Source organism: Talpa europaea (assembly GCF_964194135.1).
Source record: "Talpa europaea genome assembly, chromosome: 7".
In the NCBI taxonomy this organism is placed as follows: Eukaryota; Metazoa; Chordata; class Mammalia; order Eulipotyphla; family Talpidae; genus Talpa; species Talpa europaea.
Window position 1 is genome coordinate 7,134,296 of NC_140074.1, and position 20,640 is coordinate 7,154,935.

Genomic DNA, 20,640 nt, shown 5'->3' on the forward strand with positions numbered 1-20,640 from the left:
ATAGCATTGTCACATCTCTTCCACATTCTTGGCTTCTCATCTGTATTTTTTTTTAAAGATTTATTTATTTTATTGATACAAGGACTGGGTACAGTCAGAAGCACGGAAAGGTAAGAGAATTCACCAGAGCCAGAGCTGGGAACAGAATAGGCAGACTGACGAAATACATTGCTGAGAGGAGCAGCGGGCATGGCAGGAGAGGTCTGTGTGCCATGTGGGACCCTTGCGGGCAGCTTCGCAGCCCAACGCTCAACCTCTATGCCACCAGGGGAGGCCCTCATCTGTATTTTTCATGCTTTTGTTTCTCTAGTTGAGATCTGGATAATTTCTCCTGATCTGTCTTCCACTTCATGAATTCTTTAGGTATATCTAACTTGCTATTAAACCCATTTATTGATTTTTTATATTGGTTTTAGCATTTTTCAACTCTAGAAGTTGTATTTCATTCTTTTTCAGATAATCCACTGTCCTTTTTATTGTTCCCAATTTTTTGTTTTCAAGTTCTTTTAAACTTAATAAGCATTATTAATTTTGTTAACTGGTAATTCTTATACCTGAAATCTGCTTTTGCTGTTTAAAGTCACATTTTTTTTCATCCTTATGTGCTTGATTATCTTTAACTATTTCTTTATTTCATTATCCTTAAAAGGTGGGGGAAATTAACTGAGTCCTAGAATGAAGGTACTTTTGTTACAAAACAGGGGGAAGGATACCCCAAAACCCCCAAACCTGTCTGCTCTAAATAAGTTCTGCCATCCGCCACATCAAGACAAAACATATAAGACCTGTAATGGAAAGAAATTTTAATACAATTAGTATGCAACAAAGAAAATGGGAAGAAAATGGTTGCCAAATCAAGCATCTGAAGTTACCCATCCCCTTGTGGGTAAATGCCCAGCTAAACAGGGTTGGCTCAAAGCAGAACCTCTGAGGCTAAAGCCTGCTACAAGTCTAAAAGCACCTGCTGATGTGGACCATAGGAAGGGGGCAGAAGGGACCCAACATATCTGGAACTAAAGGCGCAAAATCAAGATAAAAGCTGCCATTGTTAACCTCCCCAAGGGTCTCACCCACATCTGTTTCAAGCAGTCCAGGACCAGGACCAAGAAGCAAGTGCGCTTCTTCATACATGTCTGTGCTCCATGTGCCTCCTCCAGATCTCCTTCTGACTCTCCGTCCTTCCTCCCTGCTTCTCCAGTCTCCTCTCCAACTTCTTCTCCCTGCTCAGCTCCACCCTTCCTCGGGTGGGCCAGGGAACCTGGAAACTTCCCTTTTCCTGGGGATCACCCTGTTACACTTTCACCCAGAGGGGGTCTGTGTTCACTTTGGCTAGACACCTAGAAGCACTACCGTTTGGCATCCACAGCTAGGGGTTCCCTAGGTGGTATGAATTTGTGTTGCAAACAAGCAAGAGGACTATATAATTACAACCTCCAGGGACTGTTTTTTGTTACTGGAGTTGGATAAGGCCTTTGAAACCTAAATTCAAGCTACTCCATTGCCTCTGACAAGAGAAGGCTGGTGTTGCCTTGCTTGTTTCCTGTTTGCTTTACTGGTTTTCCCTATTCTCTGACCTCTCACTGGAGTGCCCTTAGGCTCCATCTTTGTTCCTTTTCATTTCCTGCTCCAGCGGACTCTCTTGAAGCTCTTATGTAGTTCATATCTTTAATTATTATACTGACAATTTTCAAATTTATATCTCCAGCCAGAGAGGCCTCTTTGAATATGATCTTCCTGCTCCATATCTCCGCTGGTAATTGTAATAGAGATTATAAACTTAACATCCCCTAGCCTCTTCCACCTTCCGCTTCCTCTGCATCAGTTAATGACTATTATGCCTTTAGATTTGCCCCAGCCCAAATGCTCAGATTCATCCTTGACTCATTTCCCTCACACCCCATATCTTGTCAGGAAATCCTCTTGGCTCTAGCTGCTGATCTAGAATCTTATCACCTTCTCTGCCATCACCCTGGTCCAAGCCAACATCATCTGTCTCCTGAATTATTGCAGTTGCTTCCTAACTAGTCTTCCTCCTTCTGCCCTTGCTCCCCTCCAGGATATGCCTGTAAGTCAGATCACATCACTTATTTTTTTCCTAAAGATTTATTTATTTGTGCATACAAGAACTGGGGTACAGGCCAGAGGTGTTGGGGATGAGAGGATTCACCAGAAACAGAGTGGGGAGTAGTACAGGTGGATCTACTGAAATAGACTGCTGAGGGGAGTAGAGGGCATGTCAAGAGAGGTCTGCTGCACCATGTGGGTAGCTCCCTGGCCGGGGATCGAACTCTTGTTGCAGCTGCTGCGGACAGCTTCCCAGGTTGCATCTTAACCCCTTGCATCACCAGGGAGACCCAGATCACATGACTTCTCAGCACCTCCCAAGCTCCTCATCCTCCACCCTCACACACCTGCCCCATTCTTCTCCAGTCATCTCTGTACTTTCTCTTGTTGATCTCCTGTCATTTGGTTCTCTTTGGCCACAATCACCTTGTTCTTTAACCCTAAGTGGCAGTCCCCTTAGGGTCTTTGTGTTATCTTCCCTCTGACTTGAATCCTCTCGCAAAGATGCATTGTTCTTGGTGTTTGATCAGCTGAAGCCTAGGATAAGGTCTTCCCTAATTTCCCTGTTTAGAATTATATGCCTCCCCACCACTCTTTATCCACCCTTCTTCATTTTTCTTAATAATCATAAGATGGGTTTTCCCTGGTGGCACAGGCGATTGCGCGCAATGCTGTGAAGCTGTCCGCAGCCTCTGCAGTGCTGGTGTCTTCCCCGCCGGCCCCAGAGCAACCCACATGGTGTGGCAGACCTCTCCCGTGTTGCCCACTGCTCCCCTCAGCAGTGTATTTCAGTCTGCCTGCCTGTTATGTTCCCCGCTCTGTCTCTGGTGAATCCTGTCACCCTCCCGCACATCTGGCCTGTACCCCGGTTCTTGAATAAATAAATACATCTTTTAAAAAAATTTGTAAGTTAACTTTTAGATTGCACCATCCATTGTTCTAAGCATGTTCTACAACCCAATGTGTTACTTTTAATCACATAATCCAGTATGTTACTTTTATTACTCCTCCCATTTTACTGATAAGAAAATCAAGGCACAGAAAAGTTAAGTAATTTGGCCACAGTTGCACATACAACTAGTCATACAACTGGTGGCTGATTCAGGATTTAAACACAATCTAATTATAAGTCGGTGCTAGTGGTGCTCTATGCTGTGTTTCCATATGTAGTGCTTGTCACCCTCTATGAGATTACATAACATCCTTATTTTTGTTCTCTACCTGCCACCTCCACCCCCATCTATAAAATTAATTCCTCTAAATCAGCTGGAACAGAAGCATAAGAGGCATCCTTCAAGAAACTATTTTCAGGAGGGAGGGGGCCCAGTGGACAATAGTGGAGGACCATGGGTGCTGTAGTGGGGGTGGGGGGTAGCTTATATCTGGAGAGGTGGGAACCTGTACCTCTGAATCATATACAGTGTTTTAAACTAATGTTATATCAACTAAAAGAAAGGTAGGACGGAAGAAATACTTTCCCAGGCCTAAAATTTAAATATAGTCTGATAGGAGATATTTATGTCTTTGTGTTGAAGGTCCCCAAGATCACCCCCAGATTGAGTGATTTGTTAGGAGGACTCATAGTTCTCAGTATATAGTTGGATTCAGCCCTAAGATTTATTACAATGAAAGGATACAGAGCAAAACCAGCAAAGGAAAAAGGCACAAGATGAAGTCCAGAAGAAAAACAGGGGCAAACTTCCAAGAATCTTCTCCCAGTGAAAATCCGACAGGACACGATTAATTCCCCCACAGCAAGGGAGACAGCACCAGTGAGTGACTACCCTGGAAGTTCATGAGGGAACTTCCAGTGCAAAGGGCTTTAAATGGAGACTGATCAGAGGGCACCGTCTGCCTGGCAATGCCAAAAGGCTGTACTCCCGGGAAGCAGGTGTTCAGCTTGCTTGTTTGCAAGTTCTAGGTAAAGAACTTACCAGTTCTGGTAACCGCTCTTACCAGTTCTGGGAACTGTGGGAAGCCTTCCCTAATCTAAGCTTCCAGAAACCAGGCAGGGACCAAGCTTGTAAGCAGGGCTTTCAGTTGATAGCAGTAAGACTGTTGCATTAACTCTTTCTGAACAAATTGTTGTGTTTTGTGTGTGTGTGTGTGTTTTAAGTGAGAACACAGAGGTTGGTCAACCAGAAAAAGGAAATGTTGGGATGTCAGTAACTGCAGTGTCCATTCTAGGGCTGTCCTGGAGCGGGAGTATCAGGCAAGGGTCCAAGATCATCTCTGTTGTGAGAGAGAAGGGCTCAGCAAGAAGCCATAGCTGAGGACTGCGCCTCAGTATCATTCAGTTTATTCCCTGTGTTTTGATTATAAGAAACTTCTCATTATTTAATTTTTTTATATGGCTACAATATTCACAATGTCACAAAACAAAAAAGTTCCAAAAGGCACAATGTGAAACCTCTTCATCCCTTCCAGTGCAGCTCACACAGTTACCACCTCCCTGCGTTGGCCCTGTTCTTCCTGTTTTAGTATACAGTACTACATAGCCTCCCGCTGCAAGGCTGAGCCCCAGTTACTCTTCAGCCCCTTACTGATGACCATTTGGTGCTTTCCAGCCCTTTACTGCTATCAACAGCGCTGCAAGGAGTAACTTTGAACTTGTTATTTCACAGATTTGAGAGTATGTCTGTAGGGTCACTTCCTTGTAGAATCGCTATGTTGCTGGAACAATGCATCTGAATTTAATAGACGCTTCCAAATTGTCATAAAAAGACTTTATACCAATTTATACTCCTACCACCCACGTGAGTGTTTATTTCTCCATATTCTTGCCAGCAATGTATATCCTCAAACTTTTGGGAATTTTACTAATCTGATAGGTCAGTAAGTGATATTTTAGCCTAGTTTTGATTTTATTCCTCTTATTATCAGTAAGGTCAACATCTTTTCATATGTTTGAGCCAGTTGTGCTCCCTATTCTGTGACTTCTGTATTTTCTTTGACTGATATTTTTACTGGATTAGTGGACTTTCTCTTATGGTTTTGGAGAAACTCTTTTTATATTAAGGAGATTAATCCTTTGTAATATGAGTGGCAAATATTTCCCCAATCCATCATCTGGATTTTGTTTTAGTTTACTTAGGCTGTATTTTATTATGCACAAACCTTTGATTTTGGCAACTGGGTTTATTAATCTTAGTTTAATTATAATAGGAAGATCTTGAGGGTTACAAAAACAACCTTTGTTTTCCATACTTTCTTTCTGCACTTTCATTGTCTGATTTTTTACATTTAACTTTGCTTTATTTGGGACTTATCCTAGTGTATGACCTGAAGTGTGGAGCCAGCTTTTTCCCCCCTAGATGACTATTCAGTTTTTTCCACTAGTTTGAACTATATTCAAGTCTTATCTGTTTTGGCATCTAATTCTGAGCTCTTCATTAAGTTCCATTGATCTGCCTGTTATGCCAGAGCCACACATTTTAAACTACTGACAATTGAAATTACAATTTGTTTATCTGATGAGACCGATTCTTCCTCTGGCCTCTTCTGCCTCAGAATCTTTCTGGCTAACCGTATTATTCCATATGACCTTTAGAATCACTTTGTTCAACTGCAAGAAAAAATCTGTGCCCTATTTCGTTGGTTTAAATTTAATAAATTAATGTGAAGACATCTTTAGAATTTACTCCAAGAACATGGTACATCTTTCCTTTTGTTCAAGTCTTCGTTTTTATCATTCAGCATTGTCTTTCAGTTATTTTTGTTTCTCTCGTTTCTCATTGATTTTATTCCTAGAAGTTTTATCTTTCTTGTTGCCTTACCAGTTTGTGATTTTACTTCCCATGCAGATCTATCTTTAGAGAAAGGATATCCTTCATCATGCAAAGAATATTCTAGCTTGTCAGTTTAATTGTCACTGTAAATTAGCACATTGACATCCTGGTATTATATATCATTCTGTGTGAGCAGTTAATATGACTCACAGTGAGAGACGGATCTAATCGTCACATACCACTAAGTTAGATCTTACAGCCTTTGAGTCTGAGAGCCAGACTCTCCACCTTAAAAAATTCACCTTTGTAAATATGTTGCCAGGTGGGGTGGCCTCTTGGTAGTCAACCAAATGACCTCTCTCTGTACTACTGCACCCACATTTTTCTTTACTTTAAAAATTAACAGTTTACTAGTCATTTTCACTATTTTAAGAAAGCCTATTATAAAATAGTAATTATATATGAATGACAAGTGTTGGCAGCTGTTGCTGGTGTTTCTGCATCTGCTTGCGAATAAAGGACCCAATCTATACGCTAATGATGTGCTTTGGGAAATTACTTAGTAACTGTCTTTGGTCAAGTCTTTAATGAAAATTTTAAATTCTTATATATTACAGAATTTCACAAACTTATTTGGACAGCCACTAGTCTGCTTGCTTTCTCCTACAGCATACCCAAAAGCTTTACAAGGTATGTCACTGTCTATTACATCTCGAGGTCGCAAATAAAAACTGTCTACATTTTGAATAATACTGTTCTTTCCACACACCCCCCCCCATAATAATCACATGTGAATGTATAGTGTTTAACGTGGCAGGTGTCAATCCGATAAAGACCCCAAAGTCTTCCCCACAACTAGACTTTTTAATGTGCTGCCATTTAGGCCTTGAGAGAATTCTTTAAAAGATGATCTGTCGTTCCTGAGGAATGAATGGGCGGTTTTGGTCCCTTGCTGTTGGGGAACTCATGATTTGCAAAATTTAAAATATATTTCCAGGCATTAGTTTTGGTGTGTTTGTCATCATCCACGTAACATAGGATTTCCTCTTTCTCTGGCTACATATTTAGGCATCTTTTAAGACCATAGATTTCTGGTCTAGAAAACTTCTCTGCCTCCGCCTCTGAGTTAGGGTAACCTTACTGGCATAACTGAAAGGATTCCTTTTATTCACATTTTTGGCTTTTTCTTTTTTTTTTTTTTAAATAAAAGAAGCTCAGTCTGCCAGAGAGACAAGTCAGTGTTTGGCTGCTTCTCAGAAGGCTGAGAAACGACAAGACTTTTTTGCCCCACATAATTTGTCCTTAATAAGCACACTTAACATTTATTCTAACTCCCAGTCATTAAGCTAGGTAAAGTGCTAAACGAACCTTAATGCTGTTTTGGCAGTACTTGTCACTGTTTCACTATCTCCCTAACTGTGAATAGTGCTGATGTCTCTCTGTGGGAGATGGCATTTTACTGCTACTTCCCAGCCAGAAGCCCTGTCTGCTGACATAGTTTGACACAGGAAGTGATGGTCAGCATTTGAATGCCTGAGAGAAGCTGGAGACTTTTCACCGTTGTTTTAAGGTAAGTTCTGCTGTTTAACAGAGAAAAACATATGGAAATATTAAGTTCATGTATCCAAGAGACAGATTGCTAAGAGATAGAACTTACCTTCAAACAACGGTAAAAATTCTCCTGCTTTGAGGACTATGTGAACCTGTTTATTATCATTTCTGGAGAAAAGTAACCCCTTCCAGTTATTTGAGAGTATACTTTTGTTAACAATTTGTCTTGTCAAGATGCAATTTTGTTTAAAGGCATGTGGTCTGATGGGTTAATACCAAGGTTATTTGATCTGAAAAGGCTTTTTTTTGTATAAAGTAAAAACAGACTCTGGAGGCAGATTGAATTTAAATCCTGACTGAACCCCTCACTAACATGTGACCTTGAGAAGTTACTTAGCCATTCTTTTGTTTCTGTTTCTTTATCAAATGGAGATAATAATTGTACCTATCTCATTAAATAATCTGGGCACATAGTATGCATCTAAAATGTGCTAACTATCATTACTATTAATATGCTTAGTTAAGTAATCTATGTCTTTAATGTAGTTTGGTCCAATGTCCTGTCTTTTATGCTATGAGCTTGACCTCTAATCCCTTAAATAAGCCCTGTCTGGACACAAAACTCACACAGATACTAAAAGTATTTAGAATGTTAAATTAGGTTCCATGCCCCGCTGGTATCTAAAACCGACAGTTCTCTTAACGGAGAGTTGCTTCATTCACTCAACATTTACTTACCAGGCGCTGTGCTAGGCCCTGGAGAACACTGAGCAAGCACAATGCTGCTTCTTACAGAATCAAATGTCCAGTGGGGGATAGACACTGTAGGTGTTGTGAGTGTTTCATGGGCAAAAACTCATGGAACATGCAAGAGGAGCTCCTAACCAGCACTCCAGGGGGAAGAAGTAGATGAGATGATGTGGAAAGTGGAGTTGAAAGACTCCACTTTATATAGAATGAGATGGTGTGTCATTATGTGTCCTGGCAGCCCAGTTCCTAAGGGGGGGGGGTGTGTGGGGGAGCTTCTGCACCCCCATAAACAATTCTCAGACACCAACTGGGTGTCCAGAAATTCAGTCCTGACACTATCTACCCAGTGTCAGCCTGCACGGATTGAGGGCTCAGTCTCCCAGGTCCACCCTCCACTTCAGATGCTGGCTGCAAGCCGCCGGCACGACCATGGCCAACCAACTATGGAGTAGAGACCCCTCGACTTCTCCCCAGGCTTCAGGTGCCCATCACAAACCCAGGTTACCATCCGTGCTTCGGATTGGCTGGCTCTAAATCAGCACTTACCATGACACTCTCTTCACGTCTGATTAATTTGTTGGAATGACACACAGAGCTCAGGAACATACAGATGGAAGAGATGAAAGAGCAAGGTGTGGAACTTCCATGCAGCCCATTTTCCCAAAAATCTTTACTTATTCACCAACCTGTAAGCTCTCTTGAGTCCCTCCTTTGGGGCTTTTGTGGGGCTTCATTCCTTATACATTCATTGGCTATTGGCTTTTAAACTCCACTTCTGGCTCCTCTCCAATGCTAGGAAGTCAGAGGGCAGAACTGAAAGTCCTAACCCTTTATTCGCAAGATTTGGTACCCCGGTAACCAGCCCCCCATTTTCAGGTGTTTTTCCTAATGTTACCTTGATTAAAGTAACAAAAATCACCTTTAACACTCTACATTGAAAAAATTCAAGACTTTGGGGGGAGATATGAGACAGGAGCTGTGAAGGTCAGATACATAGGAGAAATAAATGTTTGGTTATCGGAATAAGAAAATACATATTTCTTATAAGTCACAATCTTGCAGGTGGGGATGGGAATGGGAAGTGGTTGAGCAAAAGTGTTTTTGCAGAGAAGTAGCATGTGAACCCTCGGGTAAGAGAATTTATGGAATATGTATTGAAATTATAGTATTGAATAGCTCCTTCTATCTAGAGGGTAAGCTTGGAATTAGGTGACTGAATTATGAAAAGTCTTTCAAGACATGTCAAAAGATTTAAATGGAGAGCAGTGGGGGTGCCAGCAGGAGATTTTTAACAGAGGAGTGGCATGAAAGAGCATTAAGTCCACCCACAAGGAATGAACTGGAGAGGAGCATTGATGAAAACAAGGAGGTAGTGCTGGCGGAAGCAGGGACAGTGGCTGAGTGAGTGTCTTCAGAAGACACTAAGCGCTGAAGGCCAAGCGGACTTGATGATGGTCTGGGCGTGCACGAATAGGGGAGAAAAGGAGTCGCACTTCCAGGTTTCTGGCCGAGGTGCTGAGAGAAACGATGATTGTGGAGGAGCAGCAGATCCATAAACACACACACGGGGAAAGCATTGTGCTTTCATTTGTTGAAATGTTGAGTTTGAGGTGTTAGGTTGAATAGAGTCAACTAGAGCAACTCTGTCCAATAGAAATATAATGGGAGTCCAAAAAAAAAAAAAAGAAATATAATGGGAGTCACATAGGTAATTTTAAATTTTCAAGTAGCTACATTTGGAAAAATAAAGAAGAAAGGAACAGGTGAATTCCGTGTTGCAATATATCTTTTTGTACAGAGGCCGAAGTCTCACATCTGTTTTAGACTTTGCAGGGAGCCTCTCTTCGGACTGGTCACATTTGAAGTGTCCATTAGCTGCCGTAGGCTACGAGTCAGGTGTAAGGAGCCCAGCCTAGATGGCCATTATGATAACTGCAATTATGGGAGTAGGTGAGATCAGCAATGTGTGAGCCAAAAAAAAGGAAAACAGTGATATTTAAGGCCTAGACAGAGCACACTAAACTACCAAAGGAAAATGAAAAAGGTGGGCAATTCGAGCTCGCGTCTGGGAGTACGCTCATGAACTGTCCACCATTTGTCTTGTATATGGGTGGAATTTGTTGGGAGGGAAAAGATAAAGGAATATGTTAATTTCATTTCTCATGTTTATGAGACTCTCTCTCTTAAGTTTGTTCAACAGAAAATAATGTGCCTGAGATATGTTTTTGTAGTTCCATGCAGAATCTGCTTTGTGGAATTACGATTTAGTGACGTAGCTTCAATTTAATACGGCAGTATTCCTCAGACTCATCTCTTATCTTTCGTAAAATTGTTGTCTCTCTATAACATGTTTGTTATTACAGATCAATCTCAGCGGGGTAGCCTCTTCACTCTCTTTTTGAACAATCCTCTAATGGCCTTCCTGTTTGTCTCTGGATTGTCAAGCATGCGTAGAGGCCTGTGGGAAAAGTGTCAAGAATATCTTCGAAAAATCAACCGCGATATCGCCCAGCTACTGACCCATTCACGTTCAATAGGTACCCTGCTAATCTAACTGCACATTTACCAGAAAGTACTAGAATGGTTTAAAATTGTTAAAAATTTTTTTCAAGTATTTTTCCCAGGCAGGAAAATTGAGAAGGTTTTCCTAAAGTTTCCTTCCCCTTTTCTCCCGCTTAAACATCCTTTCACTGTCACCTCTCTCCTCTTGCAGATCAGGCATTTCTCCAGTTTTTTGGAGATGAATTTCTTCGCTTGCTTCTCACAAGATTTATCTTTTGTTCAGCCACCATGAGGATGCACAAGATTTTTCGGGTAGGCAAAGAATATTAAAAACCAACTGTACATTTTAGATACTTAATCATCATGTGTTGTATTTATCTGTTTTTTAAAGTAGGTCCAAAAGAGTATTTACACAATAATAGTTCTGAAGATGAGCAATATGAGGCATTTCTAGGTACCTACTACACAGTTTAAGAAGTAGAACATTTTCATGACCTTTGAGGCCCTTGGGGGGTCCTTCCTGATCACTGTCTCCTTCAGTGAAACTAAAATCCTGAATTTTATCATCTTTCAGTTTTCTCTATAGTTTTGCCATGTTATTTGTTTTCCTATACATCATATTGATGAATCGATACTCTGTGTATTTATCTCCACCCTTTTCCCCACTTACTACTATTATATTCCTCAGATTGAGCCGTGTTCATGACTGATTGTAACTCTCATTCATTCATTTTCACCGTTGTATATGATTCCATTTTTGTTTGTTGCTTAGCAATGGAGCTACATTGGGAATGCATTGCTAGGCAGTTTCTTTTTTGTGCAACCACTGTAGGGTGTGATGATGTCAACCTCGGTAGTATACCCTGCTGGCTTCATGGTCCAGCCTATTGGCACTATGATTGTATGTATGGTCTGTCTTTAGCGGAAATGTGAAGTGATAACACAACTGTCTATCAAAAATTGCTCATCCGTTCTAATGATAATGGATATTAGGTTAGTTCCAGTTTTTTATTATTATAAAAATGATGCCACTGTAAAATTTTCTGTTGGTTTCCTGGTACATATATTTAAAGAGTTGCTCTGTGAAAGAGACCTAGTAGTAGAATGTGAGGTCAGAGGGTTTAGGCCTATTCATTTTTACTAAGTAATGCTAAATTGTTTTGCAAAGTGGTATCAGTTTACATACACACCAGCAGTGTAGAAGAGTGGCCGTTGCTCTTGCGGTCATACTTTATATTTTATATGAATCTGGTCAGTGCAAAGTAATAGTTCATTGTGATTTTAATCTTCATTTCCTGTGTTCCTATTAAACACAACTTTTCATATGTGCTTTTTTTGGTGTTCTTTGTGAAGAGTGTATTCAAGTTTATGTGTTTTACACTAATGTAGTTTGTTTCTTTCTGTGTTTTCTTCTATGTACACAATTCATTGAGATCTAAAATTTTTTAAATTATATTTTTATAGAATGAAAATCAGACTTTTCATTCTATAAGAAATGTTTAAAAATATCCCTGAATGTTTTTACAAGTTGGTTGCAAGTCTGTTCTAGTTAATTGTGGCCATCAATAGACTTTATCCCCTTAGCACTTTATCATGCATATAAGTAACTAGAATTTTATGTCTTTTTCTTGTATACACTCTATATTCAGCAAAATACACAAAACTGAAGTTTACCATTAACAGGTTTTATCAAATAAATACACCTGTGTAAGTCAAGCCCATCAAGTTGTACTACACAGCATTATGAATTATGAATTCAATTTCAAAGTCTATTCATGTTACCTATTTCTTCTTACTTTTGGTCAGCTGTGTCTTACAGTACATCTGTATAATTCATTGTTTATATTCTTCCATTATTCTTTTAATCTTCTGTATGCTCTCAGTTGATCTTCATGCCTCATATTAGAATACATGTCTTGCCTTTTTATTCTTTTTCAGTCTTGCTATTGGTTTATTAGTTTTTATGATCTTTCCAAATAAGCATCTTTTGCTTTCACTCATTCGTTTACTATTTGTCTCTTTTCTATTTATTCCTACTCATACCTTATTACTTCTTTTTAATTACTTTGATTTTAATTTGAAGCACTGCTATAATTGTATGCTTTTGACACTTGTTGACTGAGATTTGTTTTATGACCTAACATATGAGATATCTTGGTGACAGTTCTGTCTACACTGGGCCAGAATGTGTATCCTGCTATTATTGGGTGGAGTTATGTATGAACTTCAATTTGTACATTTGTACAATTTGATATTGAACTATTGTAAATGATGTTGTTCAAGTCTTGTATAATCCTGATTTTCTGTACACTTGTTCTATCCCTGACAAAAGAGTATCTAAACTCCTTTTCATAATTCTGAGTTGGTAGTTTGTCATTTCTGTGTGTGTATGTGCATATGTACATTTTGAAGCTGTTAGTGGGTCATATATGCTTAGGGTTATCATGTCTTCTTGTTGTACCCAGTCATTACTGCAAAAAGACAGTCTTTACACACGGCAGTATTTCTGGGATCTCTAAACTTGTTTATTCAGTGTTATTATAGCTATTATCTGGTTTTCTTCTGGTTTGTGTTTATATGGCTAATCTTTCTTCATTTAATCTATGTCTGCCTTCAAAGTAGATTTCTTTCAAACATTAGTTAGGGCCTTCCTGGTGGCGCAGGCGGTTGAACGCAGCGCTGTGAATCTGTCCGCAGCCTCTGCAGTGCTGGTTGGATCCCCGCCGGCCTCAGAGCAACCCACATGGCGAGCAGACCTCTCCTGTATTGCCCACTGCTCTCCTCAGCAGTGTATTTCGTCAGTCTGCCTGTTCTGTTCCCCGCTCTGCCTCTGGTGAATCCTCTCACCCTCCCGCGCATCTGGCCTATACCCCAGTTCTTGTATAAATAAAAATAAATCTTAAAATAAATAAATAAAACATTAGTTAGGTTTTACACTTTTTATCTAAGTTGACCATCCATCTCTACCTTTTCCATTTTAAGTTTTCAACTACATTTAATTACATTTATATTTAATGCAATTTTCAATATAGTTTGATTTGAGTATGCCATTAGTTATTTTGTCTTGACTGTGTTTGTCCCCTTTTTTCTTTCTTTCCTGTCTTCATCTTCATTTGAATTAATTCAAGTGTTGTTTAGAATTTTATTTTAACAACACTATTGATTTATGATCTATCTTTTGTTTTACTGTTTAGAAGCACTTCACATTTTATATAATTATTTTACAACCATGTACTTTCATTTTTTCATACCCATACTCCACACTGTTATCATCATACCTCTGACTTTTACATATGGTATATACTACATGATCCTTTGTGGCTATAATAGCATTAAACAGTTGAATATCTTTTTTCAGAAATTTTAATGAGGAAATAATTTAAGCATCTGAAACACTAATTCTGAAACACTATTTCTTTGTGTAGATTATTTTCCATCTGGTATCATTTTTCTTACTTCAGAATTTCATTTTCATTTTTTTTTTGAAGATTTATTTATTTATGCATATAAGAAGTGGGGTACAGGCCAGATGCACGGGAGGGTGAGAGGATTCAGCAGACACAGTGGGGAACAGAACAGGCAGACTGACGAAATACACTGTTGAGCGGAGCAACAGGCGAGACAGGAGAGGTCTGCTTTGTGATGTGGGATTCTTGCCCGCCAACCAGGATCTAACCCACGCTGCAGAGGCTGCTGACAGCTTCACAGTACAGCGCTCAACCACCTGCACCACCAGGGAGGCCCCCTTTTCATTTCTTATAATGCAAATCTGGTGGTGACAAATTCTCTCATTACGTATTTATGAGAAAGTTTAATTTCACTGATTTTTTTTGAACCATAGTTATTTAGAAATGTATTGTTACCTATCTAAATACTTGAGAATTTTCAAGATTTCCTTATTGATTTCTAATTTAATTCCTTTGTGGTCAAATAATATACTTAGTAGGGTTGAGTTCTTTTAACTTTGTTATGGTAAATATTTTATGGATACTTCCTGAATGTATATGGTGCTTCTGGGTGAAGCACTCTGTAAAGGTTTGTGAGATCACTTTGGTTTATAGTATTGGTCAGATTCTTTATATCGTTATTAATTTTCTTTACAAAGTTTTTTTTTTTTTAATTTTTTTTTAAAGTAGACGCATGAGGTTTCTTTATTTATTTTAAGATTTATTTATTTATTATTTATTTATACAAGCACTGTGTAAAGTCAGAAGTGTGGAAGGGTGAGAGAATTCACCAGAGCCAGAGCGGGGAGCAGAGCAGGCAGAGTGACAAAGTACATTGCTGAGGGGAGCAGCAGGTGGCAGGAGAGGTCTGCGTGCCATGTGGGACCCTCCTCCAGTGGCTGGGGAGCAGCCGGGGATTGAACCGGCGCTGTAGAGGCTGCAGGCAGCTTCGCAACCCAGTGCTCAACCGCTGCGCCACTGGGGAGGCCCTCGTTACTAATTTTCTAAATGCTTGTTCTATTACTTTTCTTAATATATAATATACCCATTTGCTTGTGGCTGTTTTTAAGATTTTCTCTTTATGTTGGTTTCCTATAATTTGATTATAATATACCTTGATAAGGTTTTTTTTATTTTTGTGATTTTCTTTATTGTTTTATTCCAGTTTGGGGTTAATTAAGCATCTGGATCTTATATGAGTCATGATTTTATATTTTATAATATTTTTAGTCATTATTTCTTCAAATATTTTTTCTCTTTTCCTCCTTTCCTCTTTATATAGGACATCACTTACATATTAGTCACACAACCCAGTAGTGCCTAATAGTCACTTGTGTGTTTTTTGTTTTTAAGTATTTTTCTGTTTGTTTGTATTGCTGTGTCTTCAAGTTCAGTGGTATTTCCCCTACAGTGTCTAATATGCCATTAACTCTAATCTGTTATTTCTCATTTCAGGGATTATATTTCTTTCATCTCTAGAAGTTCTATTTGGTTCTGTTAATGCCTTCCATTTCTTTCCCTATGTGTGTTTTCCTTGTGTCCTTGAATGTATATATAATAGCTAAAGTCCTTATCTACTAATATTATAGTCTCTGTCATTTCTCATTTGCTTTTGTTTTTCTGATTTGTTAGGGGTCTTGTATACCTAATTCTTCGTATGTTTGTGATTTGCTGTTAGAGTAAGCATTGTGAATTTTATGATGTTGGATATTTGATTTTGTTGTTTTCTTTAGTGTTTAAATAGTGTTTGTTCTTGCTAGTATTACTTGAAAATCTCTGTCTTTTCATGGCTTGTTTTGAAGCTTTTTGGGGGGAGGGGTATAGTGTTAACGTACAGTTTTGGTTTATATAGCCCCAATACTTAGAGGCATAATTCTTCTGGGGCCTCTTTCATGTTTCCTATTTCAGCAGTTATTCTCCACTCTAGGTGGTGTTTAGTCAGAATTTAAACAAGTCCCAGCTTTGTGTGAGCTGAGGAAATTGTACAGTAGTTTCCTTGTCGTTGTGTGTGTGTGTGTGTGTGTGTGTGTGAACAGGAAAAGGTGGACTTACTGAAATACCCTTCAAGGGCTCGGAGCAAGATGGGAGAGGTCTACACTCCCCCAATAGTTTGTTTCCTCCTGTTTTTTGTCATTTTTCTTAGTGTTTAGTGTGGTAAAACAAAAATTTGGTCTTTGTAATATGTAATGAGTGATGTCCACAGGCAGGAGAGAAAGAAGTGACATTGACATATATGAACTGTCATATATGTAGAAAAGTAGTAACTTATTTCTTCGGGAAATTTTAAATGTCCTGCAAAATTATAGTCTACAGAATGCCAAATTAAAACTTGCATGTGAGAATGACTTGATTATCTCCTCCTTTTGCCTCCATATAATGACACAATTTTTTCCTTTTGATAATTCTGTCCTTTTTTTCTGATATTGTTTACATATACTGCTCAAATATGCCTGTGCAGATACAACTCTGAATTTCAAATTCTGGTTAAGGGAGTGTTCTGTTAAGCTCTGTTTGCTCATTGCCTCAAATTATATCTCTCTATATATCTCTAGTATATATATATAGATATATATAGATAGATAGATATACATATATTTATATATAACCTGCAGCTTTTTTTTTTTTTAAAGATTTATTTATTTATACAAGCATTGGGTACAGTCAGAAGCGCGGGAGGGTGAGAGAATTCACCAGAGCCAGAACTGGGAGCAGAGCAGGCAGAAGGACCGAAGTACACTGCTGAGGGGAGCAGCTGGCGGCAGGAGAGATCTGCGTGCCATGTGGGACCCTCCTCCGGTGGCCGGGGAGCAGCCAGGGATCGAACAGGCGCTGCAGAAGCTGCGGGCAGCTTCGCAACCCAGCGCTCAACCACTGCGCCACCAGGGAGGCCCTAACCTGCAGTTTTATACTATCCCACAATCACCTCCTCTTTTATGTTTCTCTTTCTCTCTCTCTCCCTCCACTGCCCCCAGTCTTGTGTTGTGTATTCCTGGGGTCTTAAACTCACCTTTGATCGCCCTGCTCCTGTAATTAATTGCCAAGGTCCATGAATTTGATCTTAGAGTATTTCTCATGTCTTTACTGTCATTTAAATTTCTACTGCAACATTATTTACTCAGTCATTTAACACATACCTGCTGCCATTCTGTATATGCTGGAATTTTTCCCCCAGCAAGTAAAAATTAGTATGATTCCCACATAAGACGGAATAGTACCCAGAAATGACAGGCCCCAGTGCATATTTCTGAAATAACTAAATGAGTATATTAGGTTGAGCTATAATTATAAAGATTGTCGTTTTTGAGGTCAAATGGTCATGTCAGGAATTTCATATGTTTAACAAATATATTATTAAAAGAATCATACCAATAAGGAGAAAAATAACCTAATACTCTTATGTTAACAGTAATATTACTGTTGTGTATATACTTTAATTATACTGTAAAACTTGTCTTTTCTCTTCTTTGCCTGCCAGGAAACACGAAATTATCCAGAATCATATCCACAACTGCCAAGGGATGAAACAGTGGAGAACCCTCATCTCCAGAAGCACATTTTGGAATTAGCATCCATTCTGGATGTTCGAAACGTGTTCCTTGAGAATACCATAGATGACTATTAAAACAAAATCTTCTTGTTGAAACAATTTTTCATTTGCCACAGATTTTAAATGGTGCAGTTTTTTAATGTGATGACAGATAACATACATAGTGGTGTTACTTAGTTTTTATTTTTTAATTTAAGATCACCGTTTTAAAGAAGAACTGAAAAAAATTGTTCAAACTTTTAGGGTAACTGTTTTAAAATACAATCTTTCAGGTCTTTTAAAAACAATTAATTTTGGGATTTTTTTGCTTTTGGTTTTGTTTTCGTTTTGAGGTATAGTACTTACCTCCAACATCTAATCCTACACTCAAATTCACTACTCGAACCCCAAGAAGATTAAATCATTTATTTTTGTATAATGAGGAAAATTCAACTCTTATACTTGGACCTTAAATGTGTGGATTTGGAAAATATGTAATTGTTCACAAAGATGAAACTATCCAGCACGGACTACTAAAAAGCAAGAACAGAGAACCCTTCCATAATATTCTTTTTATCCCAGCCTAGTAGATAGAAAGATGTGCGACTCTGAAGCATAATCAAGAGAGTTCCTTGAGATCATTTAATTCATTTAAATACTGTTTAAACTTCAGAAACTGTACAGTGTTGATTTGCATCTGATAGCCAAATCTGTAATAGGGGTCTTGAGATGATAAATACCATCTGGAATGTGTGAGTTCTGTTCGCATAGTTGTAGTCTTTGAATGCTGGAAATGAAAAAAAATGATCAACAGCTTTTAAATATTTCAGTCAGAAAGTCAGATGTTGGTTTCAGAATACCCTACTTAAGTCCATGAGATCAAGTTTAAAGGCTGCCAGGATTAAGTTCATGGCATACGGTACAGAATTTGTAAACATTTTGCCTGGTACAAATCTGAGACTTCCAAGTCAGAGATGTTATTAATTTTAGTGTGGGGGGGTAACTGAATTGTTATTTAACCAAAAATGGAAGTTGCTTTTGCATTGATAATTTGAAAAGATTTTTTTAAACCTCCTTGTATTTAATATTTTATATTCATGCACAAGTTTTTAAATTATTTTAAATAGGACTCAATGTTTAATATAAAGGTTTTTATGTTTTTTTGTCCCCGTCATCCCTTTCATAATTTCACAGGTACTAGCTGTTTTCTTTCCCCTCTTTTGATCCCATGGCATTCAAGTTTAGGAATCTATGAATCAAAAGCCCCTTCTTCCTAATTTTCTACACAGGCTCACATCTACCTCTGGCAGTCCCAGGGGAAATGAGGTGATTGCTTTGGTGCCTCTTTCCTGTGTCCCTAGGGAAATTTTACTGTAATCTTTATAACTGGGGTTTCATTTCTGGCATAGGGATTTGGGTCTAAGTTATTCATATATCTGTTACAATTTGGTTTTTCATCTGAATTCTTGAAGTTACTGTTCTTGGATTTGGGGGACACTGAGGTGTTTCATTAAGTTTTTTATATTAGTTTTGTTTGTTCTTTTTTGGAAGTTACCTTAGAGATTTTCTTTGCTAGTGGGTTGTTTTTCATTGTCAGATAAAGATTGCCTTTTTTTTTTTTTAGAATCTTAATAAACTGCATAGCTTTTGTTTTATAACAGTTTTGCCTGAACTACAGCAATAGACTGACCTTAGTTGTCTGACCTCTTGTTTCAAGTTCACTGAAGTTTGTGCCAGTAATGCCTAACAACATTTTCCTGTTCTCTGATGCTTAAAATAAGAGTTATCACCCTGAGCTTTATCCTCACCAATTTAACATTAAGAACACTGGTCTGAGAAGTAGAAAACCTGAGTTCTAATCTTGGCTTTCTTGGTTCACTTGATACCCTTTGACAGGTGTTCTCATGTCTCTGCTTGTCAGCACTCTCATCTGTAAAATGAAGGTGTTGGTCCAGGGTCCTTTCTAATTCTGTAGTTCTTTAAATCAAACTCTTGGTTCCAAAAGATAGAGACTTTTCCACCCATGTCACCTGCAAAACACAGCATTTTCTTTTCTAAATTGTTTACAAGTTTTTGTTAAGATAATATCAGACCCACTTAGTTGGGTTGAGAATATCCTGAATAAATTAATTTTTGTGATTACAAATATTCTGGTCCAAGATGAGAGGCCTTGGAAATCACAGTGAGGGTTTGGATGGTGACATTGCTCTTTAAACTGAGGGTAGTGTCATTCCTCATTAGTTAAGAATCCAAAGATAAACTCAAGTGATTTTGTATCTTCAAAGAGAGGAAATAAGCCCAAGAAAATTATAAACTGTTGTTTCATTCTCCAGATTTTATTCTAGGCATTGGAGAAGCAGAGTAGACATAAAAATCCATGGCTTCATGAACCTTACATTCTAGTAGGAGTGGTCAGGCAGTATACATTAAATAAATTTCTGTTGGAAAGTTGTGATATGAAGAAAATTTAGAGTATGGTAAAGGAAGTCTTTTGTTTGTGTTGGGAAAAGAACAATGTTTAAATGAGTGGCCATAGTAGGCTTTAAGATTACCTTTGTGCAAACACTTCATGTTTTTGTCTTTTTATTTTTTTACTTTTATTACGAAAGTTTAATTAGCCCTCATATACCATTGCCCAACTTCTGCATTTTAAGGCGTTACTTTAATCAGAGAGAGAAATATAAGTGGACAATAACCCAATGGGCTCAAGATGGAAATGACAAGGAATCCCATTTTTGTAATGCATATAACTCCTCTTTATAAACATAAAAATATTAAGCCCTATATTTATTTATTTTTTAGAATTCATAGAAATTTGAATATTGGAAGAGAGCAAAACAATGGCAAAGAGCACTTCTTTGTTTTCAAACTGCACAAACTCCCCCTGGAGATTCTGATATAATCTTTCACCTCCCTTAAGAATCACTGTAAGCAAAAAAGTGTAAAATTGAAGAATCCAGTTATACACAAAACAAAATTAAGCACAATGAAATTTCTTTCTTTATCTGTATATTTTTGAAGTGGGTGAAGCAACTATCTTCCCTATTTTACAGAAGAGAAAGCTGAGAGACCA

At 38.4% G+C, this 20,640-nt stretch overlaps 1 protein-coding gene across 3 annotated transcripts in view; it reads left to right on the forward strand.

Annotated features, from left to right (window-relative positions):
• Positions 1-17,663, forward strand: part of SCAI (suppressor of cancer cell invasion) — a gene marked incomplete at both ends in the record, with an annotated part of 109,895 nt that extends 92,232 nt beyond the window's left edge. For all 3 annotated transcript variants that reach the window (XM_084237463.1, XM_084237461.1, XM_084237462.1), the window contains 4 exons: positions 6,410-6,482; positions 10,457-10,630; positions 10,807-10,907; positions 17,517-17,663. In XM_084237463.1, coding sequence (XP_084093589.1) covers positions 6,410-6,482; positions 10,457-10,630; positions 10,807-10,907; positions 17,517-17,663 — 495 coding nt within the window. The remainder of the gene's footprint in view (positions 1-6,409; positions 6,483-10,456; positions 10,631-10,806; positions 10,908-17,516) is intronic.
• Between the last annotated feature and the right edge of the window lie 2,977 nt (positions 17,664-20,640).